The following is a 22,965-nucleotide window of genomic DNA, read 5'->3' as shown; positions in this document are numbered from 1 at the left end:
ATTATTGAAGTAAAATGAAAAGTATTTTCATTTATTTGACTCAATCGCATACTAAATCACAAAGGTCATACCATACTGTATTACTGTGCCTGTGGATGGTCTTATGGTTGGGGGTCCTGTATTTCTGTTGTCAAATAATGTGTTTGTTGTCTGGTGAAATAAGGATGTCGTTTTATAAAAGTAGTTGTAATTCATTGCAGAGCATGCGTTTAAAAAAAGTCATTCAAAATGACTAAACCTTATTTCCCCTGAAGGACACAGCTAAGACTGCAGCTCACGGAGGTTTCCTTTGTTGTGGTCTGTTGTGGCCTTTTCTCAGTTTGGCAGGATTAGGTCTTGATGCTCTTTTAAATCCACATAATCGGGAAGTTTTCCTCTTGGATGATTTAATAATGGTCTGTCTCAGGCACCTGTCAGGTACAGTGAGGAAATGAGGTGTGTTGGCTGCCATCTTGGGTGGTCGATTAATAGCACATAGGGTTAAAACAATCTATTATTATTGCAATATGATTTCCTCAATAGCGATATGATAAAAATGCAGTATATTGATGTATTGATTAGACTGTGCAAACATAGTGAGGATGTATAATAAATGGACTGTATTTATATTGCACTTTTCTGGTCTTGTTGACTATACTAAAAGCGACTCATAATACAACCCATTATACTGCGCTTCTTCTTTCACACACACCATTTCTACACTGCTGGCATAGTTGTAATTTGGGGTACCATATCTTGCACAAGGACACTTTGGATTATGGACTGAGGGGATCGAACCAACAACCTTTTGGTAAGTGGACACCTCACTCTACACCTGTGGTTTAACTTATATATTTGAGGGATCTTTCCGTTTGTCACATCTTTGCCATTATCTGCTTAGAAAGAAGAGTTTTGAAACCACAACCTTCACTCTGGAGCAGAAATTAGTCTTTAAACTGAACAGAAATATGAGATTTATCTTGATTTATAATATACTGCCCTGCCAAAATGGCCCAAATACAATGGCTCATTGACATCTGCAGTGAAACCTAAATTTGTACCATTGACCTGTTCGTCAAAATAGCTTATTCAGTATTTCTCTAGTATTTAGAGCTTTAGCTCCCTCTATTGGTGACTGCTGGATACATGCTGATCTACATCAGATTGACGTTTTAAAACTAATATTCCAATTAGAGACTCAATGTCAAAACAAGAGACATTTACAGATCATTACCAACAAATAATTAAAGGACTACATCATTGCAATAAACATATCTTTTACTTTACAATGTACAGGACAATTTGCTGGAAAAGAAATGTACAAAGCAGACCTTAAATATTCTAATTTCCATTCCAACTACTGACCAACAGGAAACAAAGTCCCTTTTTAAAGTGAAGCAATTTTTTTTACAAACATTCAAAATTAGCATCGACAGGCATTCCTACTCAGTTACAATGCATGCTAGTTGTTTAAAAAACACAACACCGGGGTCCGATTCAATACAAAGCTGATGTCAGTTTAGAGGAATGAGAAAACCCAAAGAATCGAACAAATAAATAAAAAAAGTGAACTCAAATTCTGTACAAGGCTTCTTAAGAGTATCAATGTACAAAATATCACTTAAAAACCTTTGCAGCTTAAACTGCTGTTACAAATACACTTCTTTAAGTAAGTTGTTGTCATTAGCGTACAATAAATGAACACTAATGCACCACTTCTGTTTCTGAGGTCTGTTGGATTTGAAAACCAAAGGGTTGACTGTAGAGACAGGTTCGCATGTCTGTCGGTAATAAGTGTTTTTAGAAAACCCATTCAGTTGGATTCTTTATTCCAAGTTTTTTTTCGATGCTACAATATTCTCTGTCTCCCCTAAACACAGACAAAATCCCATTTCTCCATTTTCTTGGCACACCACAAACAACTTACACCAAACAAAAAGATAATTCCCTCAATATTTCCCCCCCAAATATTTTAACATTTTACAAACCTACCAGTGGCTTTTAATCAGAGGGCATGTTGGTTCCTATGCAGTTACTGTAAAGTGCTGCTTCTCCTGTCCGGACTCTTAAATTTGAGGCCTCGTGCAAGAACCACTTATATTAACTAATGGCATGTACAAGTACAAGAAGTTATGCGTTTGTATTGCCTTGTGTCTGGTATAAGTGCAATTTTGTGACTGTCTGTTTATGTGCCTTTCCAACACAAGCACCTTCAGACAAAATACTGATGACAGTATTGCCCAGAGGAATTGTAATGGCACGTTGAACTCTACTACCCACACTGAGGGACAAATGCTTATATTTTACCTAATGGGATCATTTAAATTTCTTTCCTCCCCTCTGATTAAATATTACCAACCTTTCCCCTGATGACTTCATGTGCCAATTAACCGCCCTTTTTAGTCTGCAGCCCTTTCCTCCCGCGGCTCAAACCTGGGAGATTATTGTCCGACTGAGGTCTAATAAAAGCTAAATGCTAACAAGTATTCTGACTGAGGTCCAAGTCAGATTTGGCGAAAACACAATTGACCACAAACAAATGAATCAAACGTCACATCTTGGAAACTTGTGTGAAAGACCAGGAGTCGTACATGGTTCCGACGGTCCAACTGAGATACTCAACTGACATTCGTTTTTTGTCACCTTATCAACATTGTACTTTGAAAAGTTGTCGTGTGATATCTACAACCAGTGAGGTAGCATTCAGAAGTTTCAGCTCACCTCTGTCTCTAATCAGTTGATGAGAAACCCCTATTTTGATTCGGGAAGACAGTGTTAGGTTTCTGGGTGCTTGTTTGTAAATGTGCATGAGTGACAGGGCCTAGCGATGAGCTTCAGGGCCTTTGCCGAACGGCTCGTTGTGCCGCTGACTGTGGTGAACACCAAAACTGGAGTTGGCTGACTGATAGGTCGGTGAAGAAGCGCCGTTCTCCCTCTCAGAGCCCAGACATGACGGCCCTTCTTTCTGGCACGGCTCCATGGTAATGGCCACGCCCACACCACTCCGCCCTGACGTCATGTGCGTCACCTCCGACCACGTGTCGTTCTCTGGGTCGTAACACTCCACGCTGTCCAGGAACGTGTTGCCGTCGTAACCTCCTGCAAACACAACATCGACATTTTCATATTTGTTCAATATAATTCTGCTCAGACCTTCTACACGTTCACTCTCAAACACAGATATAGACAAATTTCATTAGTAATGACTGCTTCATGTGCGCATCTTCTAGGACCGTGGCTTCTTTGGAAACACTGCTCATCCCTTTGAACGGAGTGATGTCCTGCATTGCCAAACGTCATTGCGGTTCTGTTCCTTCAGTTTTTTGCAGTGCATGCAGTAGAAGTTGAGAAAAGCTTAACCTTTCAGTCGGCAGCGCAGGCACCAGTCAATCTAAACAGAGCATTTGTAAATATTCAAGCACAAGCTCTGGTTCAAACTGACATCAACTGTCAAATTGAGCCTGGGGGAGGAAACAACGGCAGCTGGGCAACCTGGTTGTGTTTTGGCTGCAGAGTTTATCTCCCGTGTACTTTTGTACGTCGCAAACTCAAATGTAGTGTATCTATGAAATGAAAATGATCAGTTGCATCAGTGGCTCTGACTGTTGATGATAATAGGGTTGGCAGCCGAACTATACATACCTGCAGTAAAATGTATTCATGAATTAAGTGTGGTGCTTTGACTCTCTACTACTTACCCATAACGTAGATGTGTCCATGTAAAGCGGTGACTCCCAGCGCACTGCGCCGGTGCCTCATGGAGGCAGCAAAGCTCCATGTGTCAGTTTCCACATCATATTGCTCCACTGTGTTAAGCTGGTTGGTGCCATCGTAGCCGCCCATCACAAAAATGTTATTCCCCAGTGAGCAGACACCTTGAAAATGAAGGTTAGTTTATTCACATTAGATAAGTTTACCTAAACACGAGTATCAGCAAAACTTCTCAACAATGTGAGATGTGTGATGCAGAAAAAGATTCGATTTTAAGTATCAGTAAGATTGTTTAGACATTTTGCTTTCGTTTTTACTTACCAGCCCCAGAGCGCACAGTGTTCATTGCAGCCATGGTATTCCACTCGTCCAGCTCTGGATTGTAGCACTCACAGGAGCTCAGCCGGCTGGTCCCGTCGAACCCCCCCACAGCGTAGAGTAGCCGGTTGATGACGGCTACACCCACACCGATACGCCTCGTCAACATGGGGGCTACCAACTGCCACTGGTCCCTTTCTGGATCATACCTGTAGAGAAAATCCAGCAGTTTACAAAGGAGGTTATGTTTTCATCTGCGGTTCTCTGTTATCACAACACTGGTGGAAGGGTGTGATACATGTGTCAGGAGAGCATTCATAACATTTTGGTGCGGATCTGGATCCTCGCGGGATAGAGTGCTTTTCAAAGTTTTCATTGAGAGAATAATTAATGGACCATAATGAAATCAGGCATATGGCGAAACTGACATTTATGAGTGTGTGCAATCTGGTGCAGATCAAAATAAAAGATCGGATCTAGTGAATTTGTACGGGGACGGTTGGGTCTAGATGGAGGTGTGCGCTATGAGTGTCTTAGTTTCCATTTTTTCAAGGGTTTACATTCTTGTTTTCTGTAATTTGTGTCAGAGACTGTGCGCCACTGACTCACGTCATGGGCTATCAGACAGGTTGGACATGTTCCTTATTTTCACTCAGTCATTGTGGTTTACCTGGTTAATTATTTATATTTGTCACTGCATCATCTGAAGACTAAAACAGAGTCTGGGTAAATCTTTAATCACGTTCATTTTCATTATTCACAGTTTTATAGAAAACCTGACGGGTTAAGAATCATGCCAAAGGGCTCTGTCGGGGTTGGTGTCATGCAAACGCAGCAGGGAAAATTAACTGGGTGCTTTTTGGTGAGACCTGTTGATGGGCATCCAGCCTGATATACTTATCAATACTAATGTTGATGCTGGCTCACTCATAAAAATGCTATTTTACAGTTGTGAATTATAAAACTGTATAACCTGTGTGAAGGGTGAATGAGTAACTCAAGGTTTTGTTTCAGGTACAGTAAGTATGACTGAAATAGGATGAGTTCTTCCTTGAGTGTAAGAGGAAACATGACATCACTTACTAATATTTTTGTAGTAGAAAGAAACTTCTTCACTGAAGCTCAGTATGAACTAAAATAGATTACAGGAAGGGAAAGAAAACCATTTCTTTCCAGGAAGTTACCCGGCCCGAACATAGGTAAATACACTGCATTTATGTCGAGCTTTTCTTGTCTTAACCACTCAAAGCTCTTAACAGTAAAATATTCACCCGCTCAAACACATTTACACAGCCTTCCTATATCAAGCACATTTACAAGCCGTTGGCACAGCTGTTGTTCAGTGTCTGGCCCACTCAATGAGCCGGGAACCCTGCGATTGGCGCATTATATGCTCCATCTCCTGCAACAGGTTTTGGGCTACAGCTGCATGATTTTATAGAATTATTCACTAACAAAAAATGCTTTCATTAGGAGGACAAGATTCTTGAATTTATGTTGCATTCCATTCTCATGTACTCTGACCCAGTAACATGTTTGCTGGTGCTTACACCTCTTCAGAAATCTTAAAAGTGTTTCCTTCATTTGCAGAGATATATATTCTATTGATTTGGGGCATTTAGCTTTTGAGCAGAGCCATGGGGAAATGGCCAGATCAAAAGGGCTTTAAAAATAACCCATCACAAATAAAATCACACCTATGGCAAATTGAAAGTAGATGTAGGGAGGAGAATTACAGGTTATATTGGACTAGGTCTCTTTCTCTTCGGTTAAGATATCAGTATAACATAATGTGAGCCTTTCTCACGAAACGCTCTTACCTTTCAACACCATTATGGTGAATGCACCCATGTGATCCGCCAACTGCATATATCATGCCATCGATGACACCAACTCCGATTCGGTTCCTCGGCACGCTCATCGGTGCACATGGCAGCCAGCAGTTGTTCATGGGATTGTAGCAGTCCAATGCATTTGAGTCCATGTTGCCATCAGGCGCGTTGTTTCTTCCACCCACAGCATAGAAAAGCCCACTGATCACACAGGCGGCCAGGCCACTTCGGGGCACCTGCAGGTCAGCGAGCCTCAGCCAGCTTCCTGTACAGGGATTGTAGGCCTCCAGGTAGCTGAGCGACTGACGGAAATAGCCTCCAGCTGTGTAGATGAGCTGCGGCACCTTGGGAGTTCTGCAAGAAATGACTTTGGTTGGCTTGTGGAGGGTGAGGTCCTGGAAGATCTTGGCCAGGTAGTCTTTACACTGGGGGTCCCAATCCAAAGACTGGAGCTGGGCCTGCAGGAAATTGGGGGTGAGGGAATGGCAGCGGACAGCCTGGAGTAAGGCCTGGACATATGGGCGCCGGTTCTCCCGGTCGTAGCGCACCCAGGCTACACATGCCTGGAAGACTTCAGACTCGCAACGCACGTTCAGCTCATCCCGGCTGATGAGGGTGACCAGCTGACAGTGAGACAAATTGAAGAACTCCTCCTGGGTCGCCACCTGGAGGCAGGAGCAGGAATAAAAGCCTTTAATCAGTGTTTTTACATCACAAGTGCTGTGCTGTGATCATTCCTCAAAAACAAAGAAGTGTCTGTTAGTCATATCTGGTGTTGGATTATAAAAAAAAGAGGAATCTAAATAGCCATGTTGAGGAATAGGGAAGAACCCATTCAATTTTGGGGCAGATGCGAATTATGTGCAAGATTCATTCGTTTTATTTTAACATTGTGCGATTTCTCAGAGAATACAAGGATTTTGGCACTGATATTAATGACTGTTTGCTATGTTGTGTGCATCCAGATAACAATCTGGATCTAGTGAATTTAAGATCCTATGTATTCTTCCACTACCCTCTCACTCTCTGTTGAATCACTATGACTGAGCAGAAAATGTGATGAAATGCAACATTTTACTGCTCTGTTTAAAAACACTTGAGGTCTATTCAAACAGCAAACTGTGTGTACGGGCCAGGACAACACTCCCCTTTGATGCTGTTTTTGAGCTCAATGGAATATGATGTGGGCATTAGATAATATGTGCCTCAATCAACAGGCATAAAAAAATGTCTTGTCTTCATTATGATTTTCACAGCTTGTGTACTTAAACGTGACACAGCAAAATCAAGCATCACTTCCAGTAAACATTGACTGAAACCAGTTTAACAAATCCATTGTGTGACATTGGTCAAACATCTACATTGTTTGGATGTCTTAACAAACAAAAAACAGGTTATTTAGAAAAGCACACAAACTACATACCGATGAAAATCTGACTTCCTGCTTTAACACTCACAGTTCATTTCAAACCAAACCTTTAGAGGGAAGTGTATGCATCACATTATGAGAACCACAAACAGTTTTTAAAACCCATCTCTAACACTTGATCTTCATAACCTGTCACTGTTTGTCAGAAATCTATTTCAAATGCCGTTTGGTTTCTTTCTGCTTCACCGTTATGTCATATTATGCAATCAAGTTTTCTCAGACCACATGTAAACCCCCACGCCACTCCTGACTCAAAGCTTGCATTCATAAAAAACGTGAGCAAGTCTGAGGTGAGGAAAAAAAAGCCAGACAAAGACGCAATGGATCAAGCGAAACAGGCTCTGCTTATATCATGCAATGCTTTACATAGTAAAGTCCCCCAGTACAAATACAGCTATAAATAGTGAATTTCGTTTTTCAGTTATGAGTTGAGCAGATACATCTGTAATGTGTCACTGTTCTAGTCATAAAAATATGATTGATTAATTTATCACTTCTAGATTACATGACAATACTAAAGCTGCTACTGTTGCTTTTAAGCTTTAGGTCATTGTTCTCCGATTAAGTAAAACAACATTTTTGTACTTAATGTGGTCAAAAACGGATCTAGCATAGCACATATACTGATATAGTTGAAAACATAACTTTCTTGGCAAAGGTTATGATCAAATACAAACCAGTGGAGCTTTTTTTTACAAATAATGATCATCACCTGGCTGAAGTTCATGTAGATGTACTCTCTGGTCTTCTGGTAAAGCTCTGTGCAGCCAATCTGTTCAGCAAAGCTGGCGATGCCGATGGCGTTGCTGGGGTCGAGCTGCCCGACCAAGAAGTCGCAACAGGCCTTGACCACACTGTCGATCTGGTACATGACGGCTCCGTTCATCACGTGGATCACACACTTCTCTCCCACAGAGATGCTGGCTGTGTAGGCAAACTCTATCAGTCTGTCCATAACCTGAGTGGGCGAAGAGGGCAGAGGGATTTGGGGGGAAAGGTGAGGAAAGGTAGAAGGAAATGAGGATAAAAGAGAAAGTTAGAAGGAGAGCAAAGTGAAAAACAAGGTTCTAATGCTTTACATTCAGTTCTGCCAGGAAACAACACACAGATACACAGATAATGTATCTATGTGTCCATCTACAGGTGGGGGTGACTGAAATAGTTTTCAAATTAAGCAAAATTAACTGTACTCACCCGTGGGTGAATCCCTTCGATGGGTACCAACTCCGTACCGCACTCCTTCAGGCCGTTGGTGAACATGGCCCTGAAGACAGGAGACGAGGAGGCCAGCACCACCTTGTGAGCCTCGAAGTCAACGGCCTCCAGATCTTTGTAGCGCACACGCAGCGTGACGTCGCACAGCTGTCGCTCCAGACGCAGCTCGTTCATGATGGCGAAGGCGGCCGCCGTGTGGCTCTCTAGCGTGTAGCTGAAGACGCGGTGGCCGTTGCGCGTGGACGGAGTCACCAGCGCTTTGCATTCTGTCATGCACTCTGTCATTTCCTACCCGTTCTCCTCCTCCTCGGTCTCTCTCAGGAACAGCAGGCACAGTTATGGGGCATCCTTGCACCACACGCAGGCATGGGTAAATTAAAAGAAAGGCTCTCCTGGGTTCGCCTGATTTCACCTTTAAATCAGATTGATTTAGACATGAGGGTTCAGTTGATCTGTTCAGCCATAGTCCTCTTTATGGCATAACTAGACTCCTACATGAGCTGCCAGTCAAGGCTGAGTGCACTGTAACATGTTGTTGTCCCAACATCACCATAACGTCGGAGTTCAAAATTCTACTGGGTTCTGTCTGACGTTACTGAATAATTTTGTGACAGTGATAACTGAACAAGTAGACGAAGAATGAAAGGAATTTCTTTTAGTGTTTTCCTTTAAGCTCATGGGGATGGCGACACAATCTTGTCCATCAACCCTCACAGTAAAACCAGTCTATATTCAATATGTGTATCTTTTAAAACATATTTTCTGGGGGTTTTAGTCACCTATTTGTTTGTTTAATTGCTCTGATATACACCAAGTAAAAAAATTAACATATCTGAAGATTAAATTACTGTGCGAGATTCACTACTGGGGCGAGCCTATCCTGCATATTGCTTACTCTTTAGAAGGAATAGGAAGGCTGATTTACATCTTCATTTTAAAGAGGAAAACTATTATATCAGCGCTCGCAGTGGTAAGGGGGGAAGGTTTGGTGGCTTTCTTCAGAGACGTCTTCCTTGAAGTTTCCAGGCTCAGGAATTTGCTCGCACTGCTGTGTTTACTTGGAAGCCAGTGGCTCAGCTGTCAACTGAGAGGAAAGAGGGAGAGAGACATACAGTGAGGCAGTAGCTTTAAATATCGATTATACACTTAAATAGGTTGTTTAAACTGCTTTTCATATAGAGGGCGACACAGTACAAAATCTACGCTAAAAGAATGCCTCTGCAATTAATAGATTTATTGCTGTGGCACCCTATTCAGCTTGGTAGTTGCACTCACTGGTGCTAGTAAAGACCATGTCCTCATCTGTGAGTCCAGACAGCAAACAAAAAATCCTCAGCACATCGAGCTAGAGACCTCAGACAGAGATGTTACGACACGTTAAATTACCTTTGATGGAGGAAAATGAAATGCTTCTAAAAAAAAATTTGCTTGGGATATTGTTCCATGCATGTATGTATATTTATCCTACAAGTTAAAAAAAAGTCTTATGCAAGAGAACTTGTCTTGCTCAATCAACCTACACAGTAAAAGTGTATCAACAGGTGTTCTATTTATCATCTTTCCCACTCAAGGGCTATTCTCTCTGGTGCACTTCACTGGGGTCAAGGTTTCTTCCTTGTCATGATGCATTTGCAACTTTCACGCTCTCATAAATATACAGATTAAAAGTCTCTTTCCTTCATCTCTGTTCATAGATTTCTCTGATTAGACGATTCAACCTCATTTTCCTAAACATGCAATATAAAGCTTTCCAATGTTTTTAATTCTAAATCTAAACCCCAATAACTATTTAAAAACGTTTGCAAAACTATAGAGATTAATGATAATGTGGGTGTAGATCAAAGTGAGTATGTGAGTAAAAAAGGAGGGAGCAATGACTGTTTTGAAGAATGGTGGCGTACTGGAATTAGATTTGAATTAGCGGGCCACGTGTCATGTGACTGGTTCAGATGGGGATGTTTGTGCAACAGTTTGTGCAACAGGCCCAATTCTGACAAGCAGCAGATGAATGCCAGCCTGTCAACACAAGCTCGCAACAATTCGGACAACAAACACCTTGTTATTTAGGGCTTGATGACATGGCCCCAAAAATGTTTACCCGTAGACAAATAATAATCATGATGTCGCATTATTATTGATCTTAATTTTAATGACAGATTTTTGCTCCTGATTAAGGATAATGGTTTTAAACTCCTCTTAATGAGACAAAAAAACTAAGGTTATGTATTATATCCCCTCATTGCGCTAACCAATTGAAAGCATTTCGATATATATATTGATTCTTTGTTATATTCTATTGATGAAACTTACATCACGATTACTGTGATTGCTTTATTGCCCAGGTCTGTGTTTGCTCTAAGAACTCTTTTAAAACAGCGGAGGATGGACCAAGCAGGATATTGCCATTCAGAAAACTTTTGGATAAGAATACTTCTTTGGTAATTTGTGGGCTCGGGTCCAAGGAGAAGAAGACTCACACTGTAGTACTTCATTAAAATAACAAAAGGCATACAGCCAAGTGAAAAAACCTCTCTGTACATTCACTCCCACCTCTTTTCAGTATATGACCTGCCTGTAACAGTAACCAATTGTCTGCTGTATAATCGAGAAGAGTCAGAGTCACTCAGAAAACAATGCAACTGTGAGTGTTCAGAGTTATACAAGATAGGTTGTGTAAAGGTTAACCTGCATAGGTGATAAGAGGATGCAGTGCACAGGCCACAGTGTACGGCCTGCGCTGCTTCCCAGTAGATCACTGCGTATTGTTTATTTCAGTAATGTCCAAGCCTATTAATTTGAATCAAAGCTGATGACATACGCCATTATGGATCTCCTCATGAACTCAGCCATCCAGCGGTTAAAGTCGACTGTAATATGAAACACACTGCGACTAAGATTTACTGCTGTGTTTTTCTGCCTCTGTGTTTCTTGGTAAAACAGTTTCACAGGAGAACAAGTTGCTCAACTCGCCTGCTCTCAGAGGCTGAGAGAAACTGCTCACTGACAAACAGGCTGCCAGAGTCTGTACCTGCCGCTGATATCTCATGCTATTCAAATTTACAGCGTGTATTTCCTTTCTAATGCCGGGCTAAAAAGTCCAAGATCCACCACAGAGTAAGATATTTGTTGAGGAATATCGTTTATGTAGATCAAAACGATTCTTTCGTTTATCCAGTTATTTCCCTAGAGTTACACAGATTTATTGTTTAAATCATTTTGTTTCGGAGCATCATACCAGGCTCTGGGGAATCAAAAGGATCATAGCTGCATCCAACAACAATATTCACACTCGACTTATCTGCAGATTACTTCCTATAGTAACCGGAAAAAAATCGAATTTACCAAAGTCGAAAGAGAATCTCCAAATATGTCCGACCAACAGTCCAGACATTCAGTTTACAATCCTATTAAAATTGATTAGAAAAATTTTAAGAAAGAATTACATGGGACAGAGAAAAGCTAGGATATTTGGCATTTTTCTCAAAACATGACAAATCATTATTCAATAAAATTGGTTATCAATTTATAGCTGATAACTGCTAATTAGCTCATTTTTTGTTGGATTTTTTTTGTCGGTTTATGCAAAAACTACAGGACAGATTTACTTGAAACTTTATGGATGGATCCTGCGTGGGTCCCGTTATTTTAGTAATGTTGTGTTAATGTTCTGACCTGGTTCATGTGGAGTTTATAAATGTGTAATGTAGCCACCGGGACTGTTGACCCTGAACGCCCTGGAGATTCCTGGTTTGTCGTGAACGTATCCGAGTGAAGAATATCCTGCTGCATTGATCAGGTGTGAAAGGGAACCTCGGCAGAAAGTCCGCTCACAGCTCTCGATACTCGCGAGATCTCGCAATAGCAGCAGTTACTGAGATGTGGCTGAAACACTGTTTACCCCTGAAACTCCAAAAAGTGTCACTTCACCAACCCCTCCATCCAGTTAACTTTCTCTTTGATGACCCCCGATTTAAAAAAGTCAGAGCTCCACCACTGATCCTATGAGATCAAACTTTGCATCCAACTATTCCTCACTACGATGAGTCCCTGCAGCTCCACTGAGGCCCCCCCACCCCCGGTGCACCCTGCACCTCAGTTTGGGAACCACCGTGAAGGGCCTGCGGTCCTCGGATGCCATTCAGGAGGGATTGCCCAATGGGCCGGAGAGACTGAAACTTCGGGGCGGATCGCTTGAGGGAGAGTTCCGGGCTCAGACGTTCGGGCGGCGGTGAGTCAAACGAGGACGAGGAGTGCTGCGCGTGTTTTCTTGGGAATTTCTGGCGGAGTGTCTCCCTCGTCGGTGAGTCATCCTGAACTCTTCACCGAGCGAACAGTGGAACTGGATGTACCAAAACATGACCCAGGAGCGGGGGGGTCGCGAGTCTTTATATAAACCCAGCCGGAACGAGATTTCCGCGCCATCTGCCCAACACGAAGAGCGATCACACACATGCAAACACACACATACGTACATACATACACAAGCATGCAAACACAAAGCAGCAGCAGCAGCAGCAGCGTTTCTCTCTGACGGACCATTTCTGCTGCCGCCGCTTGTTTTCATCCAAAATAATCCGCTGCCTCTTCGGAAGGAACAGAGAATGACGGGGGACACAGGTGAAGCCGAGCGGGCTCTGTCCCTGCGTTCGCCTCGGGACGAACAGTGAACCTCGACGTAGCCACGACCAACAAAACACAATAGTGAGTTGAACGCTTCGGGAAATTGAGCTGACAGCGAAACAGACAGTAGCGTGGAGAGCAGCTCCGAGCACAACACATGCTAACAGGGCGCTCTGCGGGCACTTTCCAGCTACTAGCCGGTCCCCGCTGTGTCTCATCACAAACAGTTCTGGTTAATTAAACCTGTAATTAAAAGAAACTCACGCAGTCTGCCTCGTATCCTCCATTGCCGCCTGCCGACTGTCGAGCTGTGCGCCTCAGAGGAGGGAGGGGGGGGGGGCACAAGCTGTAACTCACCATGACTAAGCATTGTGACGGCCTCTCGTCCCTTTCACAATAAGAGTCCCCCTCCGCGCGCAGGCTGCAGGTTCGACGGCGGTGACTCAACGTCCACGGGGAGGGGGCTTTTATTGCGGTGGGGCGCTCAAAAATGAAGGGAAAACAAGGCCGGTCAGTGACAGCCTGCATCACACTGTCCATTTATCGTCAATCAAATTCGTGTTAAGCAAACACACAGAGACAGGGGAAACTTGTCAAATGCGTCCGCTGCCCTCTGCAACTTGTTGGGAAATATGTGTTGTAGTGTTGTGGTCGATCTCAGGTTACACAAGGACACCTTCCACCCTCATAGCAAAAAACTCATTCGGCCCATCGGGAATAAACCTTGCCTAAAGCACTGCATGGTTGCAAAGCAAGTCCCGTGTTTGTTCTGGGATATTTGGGACCCATTTACTTTTTTACAAGTGGACGGTATGCTGTGTGGAAGTGGCGGACCTAGGATTTGTCTAAGTTGGGGGTCTTTTTGGAGGCCACAATTTATGCACAGGGGCCAATTATGTCATATGTCATTGCATGATCCCTGATTCAGTAAGGTGCCATTTAAGTCATTCATTGTTTGCTCTATAGCTTTGAGCAAAGTCACATAAATTCATTTATTTTATTGTTGTTTATTCAAGCACAATATGTACTTACCCTTCTCATATTTATCGTAACTAATGTAAATAAAAAGTTACTATGGATATGATAGGGTGCACCTCGGGGGCTAATAAGATTTCGCTGAGGCTGATGCCCCTCTGCAACCCCCCCTGGGTCTGCCCTGAATTTGTAACAAATTCATTAATTACACTTTTAAGCAACACATTTTGAAATCTCAACAGGAAATTGCCAGACATACTCTTGTATGCTGGTGTTAAATACAACATAATGGTGCTCCGGAGACAAGGCTATAATGACCTATAATTACCCTGCAACTACAATTACTTCCTCATTTGCAGCTAACCCTGCTCGTCAGACTTCCTGTCTCAAAAACCCACATCTGTGAATGAGTCCTTCAGTTAAAAGCAGCCTGAGGAACGTGAGCTGCTCTGGGCCCTGGACAGACGCTGACACGCCATAATGTTTTTTTCTACAGCAAAAAACATAATTTGCGTATAGCGTTCTGTAGCCCTTATTCTGCCCAACAGCCACATGATGGCACCAAAGACCCACTTTTGTCTGCTGGAGCTCAAGAAGGTAGAGAGAGACGTGTTAACAGCATTTTCAGTCCATGATAGTGAATCCTACCCTCAATACGTTCGAGTGTATACAAATGAGTCAAAATAACAATAGATAACTGGGTTCGCTTTTTCACTTCCAGCCAGGAGAAAAGCTATTGAAAAAAAAACAACCCCAAAGTATGGGAGTCTATACAGTGGAGTTGGGTGGGGTAGTGAAAATAAAAACGGAATTCACATTAATCTGCTCGGGTTTAATTTCATTTCTTAAGAGTCTGAGGTGACTCAACTCCAGTCGTCAAGCTCTCCTGTTCTAAGTTTATTCCAGACTCGTTTAACAAGACATCTCAACTGGATGGACAGTTTAGCAAAACAAGCATTACCTAGAGAAAGAATAGATTTACAAGATCCATCAAACAAATCAGAAGTCAAATGAATAGTTTGAAAACAAACAATACAACAAAAGAGGAACAAACCAAACCTGTATATATTGACAAAAGTTAATTTAACAACAGGAAATATTGGTAGGCCCAAAAAAGAAGTAGTGACTTGCAATAGAATAAGCCTCTGCCATTCCACTTTAAACAGCACACTCAGAAGGAAAGCTTCATACTGTATAGTATGTGAGCAGTGTCAGGTCGAGGAGCCTGTGACTCATGTTGTCATTGATTGTACTAAATATAATCAAGAGGGAGCAAATGTGAAGGAAGAGCCGAGGAGGACTGGGGTTCAATAGTTTAGCATTGAAGCTTCAATGAACCAGATAAGTGTACATGGATCCTAGGATCTTATGTCAGGTCCACACTCTGGAGCAGAGGGTGGCAATAATGCAACTTATGCGCTGGCTGCCAATCGCCTTCAGAAACAAAGCAGAAGAACCAAAGACCCACAATCCAAACAGTTAACTTGTCATCATATGAGTTTTGAATCTTTTTGAAGTGATCTGCCATTAACTGAAATATTTCCGTTTTGACTCTCTATAGCCAGGATTCACAGCTGACTTCATTCAAATAATGAATGCTGTGATAACATCTCCACTCCCTTAGGCTAAATGAAATGTGTGATAAGGTAATTAAAAAGAAGTATGGCATGATATGACAAGCCGTGAGTCAACCTTCACTTCTGCTTCACCAGCTGAATGATGAATAGTTAGAGGAATAGGTGGGGTTGGCCTTGGGGCAACACATGGATATGTTTGCTTGTCATGGCTCTGCTGAGTTTAAACACTCATACAAACCTCTAGAGTCAGTTAATTGACTTATTTTTATATACAATACCATACGTGGGTGAGTCCTTGGTGACCACGACAAACGACTTATGACTTATAACTGTCCAGTTTGTTGCAAGGCTGCTGCAAGAGGAAGGAAGCTGTGGGGGGAGCTAGGAGAGATTCCCCAGACTCAATGACCTCTGTCAGCAGGAACAGTGCAGCCAACATCTGGAGAAACACCTGCACTCAAACAAGTCATATTCAAGGTGTCCCACTGCCATGTGGTACCAGTTATTGGAGGTGCATATGTCTTTGGGTCACTGAAGGTTGAATCAAAAATGAAACAACTATATAGTTTCTCCAGCTGCCTTATTGGCACCACCTGACTTTGTGTTGCATGAAGCTGTTTTTTCATGTATCTTTGCAAACAATCTGTTGCAGAGGTGTGAAATGTTAGTCCATGTCCCTAAATAGGTTACTGCGCGTTTAGTTTTTGTAAAAGCTCTAAATAGTTTTCAGTAGTTACGGCATGCTTTGATGTAGAGTCTGTGGGGTTTCTAATTGTAATAATGTGTTAGATTTCTAAGAATTGTGATTATTACACCAGAACTTTAGTTACTTCCACCAAGGAGGTTAAGTTTAGTTTTACAGAAAACCAACTGAATGGATTTCCTTGTAACTCAGAGGAAGGATGTGGGGGGAATTACTAATAGATCTTGAGAGGATGGATATCTATGAGTTTGTGAAATTTGGTTCGGCTTGATTCAACTTAGGGGTCATTTTGGCCTTTCTCTGAACTGATTGATCCCTTTGAAGACAGCTTCAAATTAACTTTCAATCTTTCAATACAGTTATGAACTTCAGGTCTGTGCGAGGTTTACAGAATCAGGAAACAAACAAATGTCTGAATAAAGGTGCATTGTGTGGCACTTGAGTCGTCTGCAGACATGCAGGGCTTGTTGAAGAAAGCTGTATGTAGGCTAATGTCATAACCAGATGTGAGACAAGGAGGCTGACTTCCTGTGGAGCTTCTTAACATTCAGACAACCTCAGGTACACACAAACTAAAACACACTTACACATTTTCAGTGAGCACACACTAAGAAAATAAAGCAAAAAACTCTTTGGAATATTTTAAGAAACATTTTTATTTCTTTCATGAAAAGAAAGCTCAAGTTTGGGCCTTCTTGTTACAAAATAGATATAATTTACAACATAGATGATAGAAAAAATGTCATCAATACAAAAACGTCACTACATGAATTACTGTACAAAAAAGCAAATGATCATTCATCAGTTGAGGTCTGGAAAGACCAAGAAAAAAATATCTGTAACAAAAAGACTGATGTCAAAGTCATTTCATAAAAAGAAACATTCTGTAACTTAAACTACAAGTGGAAATATTTGGTGAACATGAAAATTGTGATTGAAAGTTATCTGCCCTGATTTGTTATTTGGCTTAAATGTGCTCTTGATGCAGCTTGATAATGATGCTTAACACCTTTATTATTTAATATAGCTGCAGTTTAAAATGATTTTACAGTTGATTGCAGATTATTTGGTTTCAGTCAGAGTCAGTGTAATGTGTAATGTAATGTAACTGATATATCTGTCAGTCAATCACACTACAGGCTATAATGACCTTTAGTTCTTTTATCTACTGTAGACTTTTTTCCTGACTCACTGACCTTTCAAAAATCATCCCCAGCAGAGGCTAACCACCACAGGGGGGGGGGGGGGGATTTAAATTTTGAGCCCCGCTCCCTCCCCAAACATTCTTTCAACCGAGCCGTCTTTGTGAGAGTATCGCTGTATGTCTTTCCTGTTATCTGACAATCTTAACTTGGCTTTCCTGACATGTAGAGGTACTGCAGCTCAGCACACCACATAGTCTGTGATGCATTTAAGGCACTTTGATGTGGGGAAAAAAGCAGAGGCAATCCCACTTGTTCACCATTGACCCAGAAGGTCTTGGTGAAATGTTCATACTTTTTCGGTAACGAGAGCCTTGTATTTACAGAAATGCATTTTCATGGCCTTCTGTTGTCTGATCAGTTCACAATGAAGAATGTGAATGTGGTAACTGCACCACTCATACCTCCATCACATCTGTTTCTGGTCCATTCCAAAATTGAGAATAACAAGAACTGCTTCCTCTAGGGAACAGACATGTCCTCTTTTTAGTGGGAAACCTATTCACACATTTATGGACTCAAACCATCAGTCTATGTCCTTATGATTTGAAAAGTTTTGGGTAAAGAGCTTTAATCGGAGATGGAGAGGTGATGACATTTCCAGAGGACATGGTCGTCTCTTGGCCCACCTCTAACTTCTGGGAGGCCACCTCAGTCTTACTGAAGCTGCACTCCAGGAACGGCATCCCGATCTTCTTCACTTGGCCATCTCTGGTCATCAGACACGGCCGACAGAGCAGTCTCAAGATGGCTCGCCTCATGTCCTTGCTGGTTAGCGTGTAGATGATGGGGTTGAGGAGCGAGTTGACCATGGCTACTCCCAGGAAGTAGTCAGCCTTGTAGAGCAGGCGGCAACTGTGAGTTGGACAGAAAAAGTCCATAAGGAGGAGGAGAAAGAGGGGAAGCCAACAGGCGATGAAGACGCCCAACACAATGGTGACTGTCTTGAGGAGGGCAATGTACTTCTCTGACTTCCTTGCCAAGCCTTTCCGTATGCTGGCTGATATGCCCAGCCGCTGGCGCTGTGTGTTGGTACGGACAATGCGGAATACTCTGACATAAAGGACCACAATGGCCAGGAGCACTGCACTGAACACAGATACGCAGCAGAGGATGTAGCTCTTGGCGTAAAGGGGCAGCACTGTAGAACACTGGTCCAGTCTGTGCATGCAGTTCCATCCCAGAATCGGTAGGACCCCCAAAAAGCCTGCGAGGGCCCAACTTGCACCAATCAATGCCAACATTCGTCCCCGCTTGGCTCCATGGTATGGCCTCATTGTCACCATAGTAACATGGCGTTCAATTGCAATGGCCAGGAGACTAATGATGGAGGCAGCCAGGGTGATGAACACCCCTCCTTCCCGGACAAACCATAGTAATGGTGTTAGGCTCAAAGTATTACGTCCGGACATGATAATGTTAGCCATGTAGGTAATCCCAGCCAAAAGATCGGACAGAGTCAGGTTACCCAGCAGGTAATACATCGGCAGGTGGAACTTCTTGTTCCTCCAAATGGCGATGAGAACCACAGCATTCTCCAAGACAATGAGGAGACACACCACAAGGAACGCGATTCCCTCAGGTTTGAGCCCCTCCCGGTAGCGGTCTTTCTGCAGCTTGCCAGTGTAGTTGTAATGTTCCACAAGTACAGAGATGTCCTGGTACTCCCAGAAGAACTGCAGGTAGCCAGGAGAGGAGGGAGTGGGGGAGGTGGGGAATGTGGATGTCGAGGGCGAAGTCGCTGCAGTACTCAAAGCCTCCATGCTTTATGTTGCTTTTCTTCTATTACGCCTGCAGTCAGTGGCTATGAAGTCATTTTCGTTAACATGCTATTGGCAGCAGGGGCTGTGAAGAATTTGTTCAAAAAAGCTTGACCCCTTTCAACAGATGGAGGTGTTACATGAAGAGGATAGAGAGTAATCCACCAAGAATCACTAGATGTTCTCCGTTTTGCCAGAGGAAGGTGCTGTTGAGCTCTGTTAGTCCTGGTCAGAAGGTCCAGACCCTGCAAAGAGACAAAAAAATCCAAATCATTACAGAACAACTTGAAAATATCACAGACTTGAGTTAAAATAAGTGAACATTCATGCATTTTAACAAGACTACATTACACTGACACTCAAGCCATTTAGCCAATGAGTCAAAATTCATGATTCACAGTTTCACTGCAAAGCAAAGCATCGACTGGTGATGTGATTATTGAAAACGAACACGTCTCCTGACATATAAAGTAAAGTTTATTGTTGCTCCATGGGCTGAGTGTATATATTTAATTTCAGATGTCACAGGCCTTTGTGCCTTTGTGCGGAAATTAATCTTGACTTTGGTTAAACAGCTTGAATGTGAGTATGTGATATTTGTGATGATATGAAACTCAAACTATAAACTACTAACTAACTCAAACTATAACATCATTGTTGACATTGTGTTTGCAGAGCATAGTGTTGTAACGGCCAAACGGAAAAAGAATAACTTTAAAGTAAACCAAAAATCTAGACTTTCCAGTTGTGTTTAAAATGTAAGCCAGTCACTGCAATAACCAATCTTAACACATGCAATCAATTTTGCACACATGCAGAGGAATTTCCCTCCATTCGACTTTCACAGTATAGATGAGGTGCGTTTGAAATGTCCCATACCACACACAATTTAGAACAGAAACAGCACATCTTAAGTTAATAGCTTTGGCAAACCATGATCATAAATAGAGTGAAAGGTTGCGGTTGAAATATTGTAGCTTTTATGTTAAAACAATCAGGGTGATTAAGGTTGCATTCCTCTGAGTCTCTGTCGCGTACAGGAATGTTTTTTCCTGATTCTTGAGTCATATGTTAACATTTAACAAAGGATCCGGAGACTTTAACCTGTTCAGTCTGTTGCAAAAGAATTTGGGATGTAACTGATCCATGTTAGCGCAAACAAGGATGCAGAGTGTTTAAGAAGTATAACACACTGGAGATCATGAATATGTGTTTCGATGTCAAATTATTCTTGATGGATGTGATCCAGTGATTAGGCACATTAAATCATAATTGCATGCATCAGAATCAGAATATAGACAAGATTATAGTTATAGAATATTGACTTAAATTATGAAGATTTAAAAGAACATAAACAATATGTCATGTCAGTGAATTTGACCTCATGCTTATTTTTTTTAGGAAAATCTTCTTTCAAAAATTTTGTGGAAAAGTTTTAGCATCCTTTTCCTTTCCTTTTGTGTAAATTATTTCATTAAGCAACAGATTAATTAAAACATAAATCATCATGAATCTCTAAAGCAAATTGTTATTTTCCTCCTGACATTCTGTCATGTATAAACACGCCACAAATTACACATCATGAAAAAAACAAACAAACATCCGACTCAAATACAGCCAATAATAACCTTATCTAATAATATATTACATTGGACATGATGAAATTACCTTGAAATTGTTGCAGCATTGGCCCTTTTCCACACTTGATTTGCTTTTCAGTGAGGAGAATCCAAACATGAGCCCCGAGCGACTTACAGTCAAAACTAAGGCAGTGAGAGTGAAGGGAGACCTTAGTTGAAACATGCAACAGCTTAAGGGGGTTGGCCTATGCAAACTCTCTCTCTACCCGCTCTCTCTCTCTCTCTCTCTCTCTCCCTCTCTCTCTCTCTAGCAGACCTTTATGCAAAAACTGATACAGCAAAAATATTTCTCATTTTTTTAATCTCAACTCTGTGAGGAACGTGCGATCATCACGTTAAGATGTTGGTGATGCTCATCAGTGTGATCAGTGGCTCTGATCCCTCAACCAAAGCAGTTGTAGCTGGGCGTAATATGTTACTGAACTACAGTCTGTTAACAGCAGTGGTTGAGGAAGTATATGAATAGAATAGACAAATGGATAAATATACAAAAGGGAACTCAAGTAAACGTAAAAGTACCGCCTTGACTAGAAGGAAAACCTGGTACTGCCTCTTCCCTTATGCAACAGTCAACAACATCATTCAAGTTTAATTTCTTCCTTTTTAAATGTTTCTTCACTAGTGGCACACGTTACTGCAGAAGTCGGGGCATTAACGTCACCTGCACGCTCTGATTGGATCAGTGGACCGATTCCCCTCTCGTTTCTGACCCTAACCCTAAAAATATAAATACATTGTGATCATGTTATGCAATTCATTGAAAAAAATTGTAGAATAGAAAGTGCAGATGTTTATTGATACATGTAGGGGAGCAAAGTGAAAAGTAACTGAAAGTAAATCTAATTAAATAAAGGAAAGATACATAAAAAGTTTACTGAATTACAGTAACTAAGTAAATATACTTCGTTACATCCAACCACAGGTGAACACAAATGGGTGATACAAACTGAGTCTCCCTGATATAATCAAGCCTCTTCTCTTTCTAATACAATGATAATGTGATGACAGCAAGACAAAAACCTTGCTTACATGAGCTTGTCATTAATTCCCATGTGACCTAAATTAACACTGCATTTCAACACAAAAACATAAGATTAGGAAAACTTTTTGCTGGAAGAACCAGTTTAAAAAGAAAGGGCTCAGTATCAATTTTCCAACTTCTTGTGTTTCCTGAGTTCTTGATTCGTTAAGATCTAGATTTATTGCTCCCACGATTATCTGTTCACAACCCCCTACTTATGCAGGTGGGGAAGTCGAGTGAATCTGATTCACATGGTTTATGTTGTAATGACGGCATTCCAGTTCTGAGAGCCTTTCAGGGAGATTGTAGCGTGCTGCGACATGCCTCCGCGGCTCTGCTGCAAACCTGCCCTGCAGGGCCAGCAGGAGGTTTATCAGGACAAAACAGAGCAGAGGAGAGGTGAGAGGGATGCTGCATAAGCCTCACATAAAACGAGAATTGATCTGTATGATGCACATGCTGTCATGCATGTTCATACTGTGCACATATCATACTGCATGGAACAGTTAGGCACAAACTCACTGACCCCTTGAACGTGTCTGCAACTGTTTTGCTTTAGCTGTGATATTCCTCCACTTCCCTGGTATGTCGTTCTTTCAAACAAATTTCCTTACCCGCAGTTTTGTGACGGTTGGAAATCCTGCTCTTTGTCCGGCTGATCCTCTGATATGTTACACTGCAGTGTGTGACTACACAAACACAGGCTTCATTCAGCTAAACCTGTTTGTTATTGGATTACCTGGTAAAGGTGTAGAATCCTGTTGCTCCATTGTGTACAAATTATGTCCTAGCCTGTTGATCTTTCTTCTTTGTCCACCCACCTCTTCTATATTTTACTCCGTCATCATTGAATGTTCCTCGTCCAAAAGTCGTGTTTGTGCCTGACAGGGTCAAGTGGCTGCTTTTTAGGGCCCTGATAATGTTGATTAAGTGCGACTGTTGACATATTGGCCACAATACCCGAGCTGACTCATGAAAAAAAG

At 41.9% G+C, this 22,965-nt stretch overlaps 2 protein-coding genes across 3 annotated transcripts; both read right to left on the bottom strand.

Annotated features, from left to right (window-relative positions):
- Positions 1 to 1,239: 1,239 nt before the first annotated feature.
- keap1b (kelch-like ECH-associated protein 1b) lies at positions 1,240 to 13,480 on the bottom strand. 2 transcript variants are annotated; one of them, XM_062387129.1, is made up of 8 exons: positions 13,369 to 13,480; positions 9,380 to 9,568; positions 8,464 to 8,896; positions 7,982 to 8,227; positions 5,829 to 6,505; positions 4,012 to 4,217; positions 3,678 to 3,854; positions 1,240 to 3,078 (listed from the first exon to the last, which is right to left on the bottom strand). In XM_062387129.1, exons 3-8 carry the CDS (start codon positions 8,767 to 8,769, stop codon positions 2,801 to 2,803), a joined length of 1,890 nt encoding a protein of 629 aa, XP_062243113.1. In that variant the 5' UTR covers positions 8,770 to 8,896; positions 9,380 to 9,568; positions 13,369 to 13,480; the 3' UTR covers positions 1,240 to 2,800. The 2 variants fall into 2 exon arrangements, with proteins under 2 accessions (XP_062243113.1, XP_062243112.1); XM_062387128.1 differs by having other exon boundaries at positions 8,464 to 9,568.
- Positions 13,481 to 17,048: 3,568 nt separating this feature from the next.
- On the bottom strand, positions 17,049 to 21,085 carry s1pr5b (sphingosine-1-phosphate receptor 5b). Its single transcript, XM_062387177.1, has 2 exons — positions 20,990 to 21,085; positions 17,049 to 19,566 (listed from the first exon to the last, which is right to left on the bottom strand). Exon 2 carries the CDS (start codon positions 19,322 to 19,324, stop codon positions 18,101 to 18,103), a length of 1,224 nt encoding a protein of 407 aa, XP_062243161.1. The 5' UTR covers positions 19,325 to 19,566; positions 20,990 to 21,085; the 3' UTR covers positions 17,049 to 18,100.
- Between the last annotated feature and the right edge of the window lie 1,880 nt (positions 21,086 to 22,965).

Source organism: Platichthys flesus, chromosome 5 (genome assembly GCF_949316205.1).
Source record: "Platichthys flesus chromosome 5, fPlaFle2.1, whole genome shotgun sequence".
Lineage (NCBI taxonomy): Eukaryota > Metazoa > Chordata > Actinopteri > Pleuronectiformes > Pleuronectidae > Platichthys > Platichthys flesus.
The sequence above is the reverse complement of the archived record's forward strand: the minus strand, read 5'-3'. Positions and strand labels throughout refer to the sequence as shown.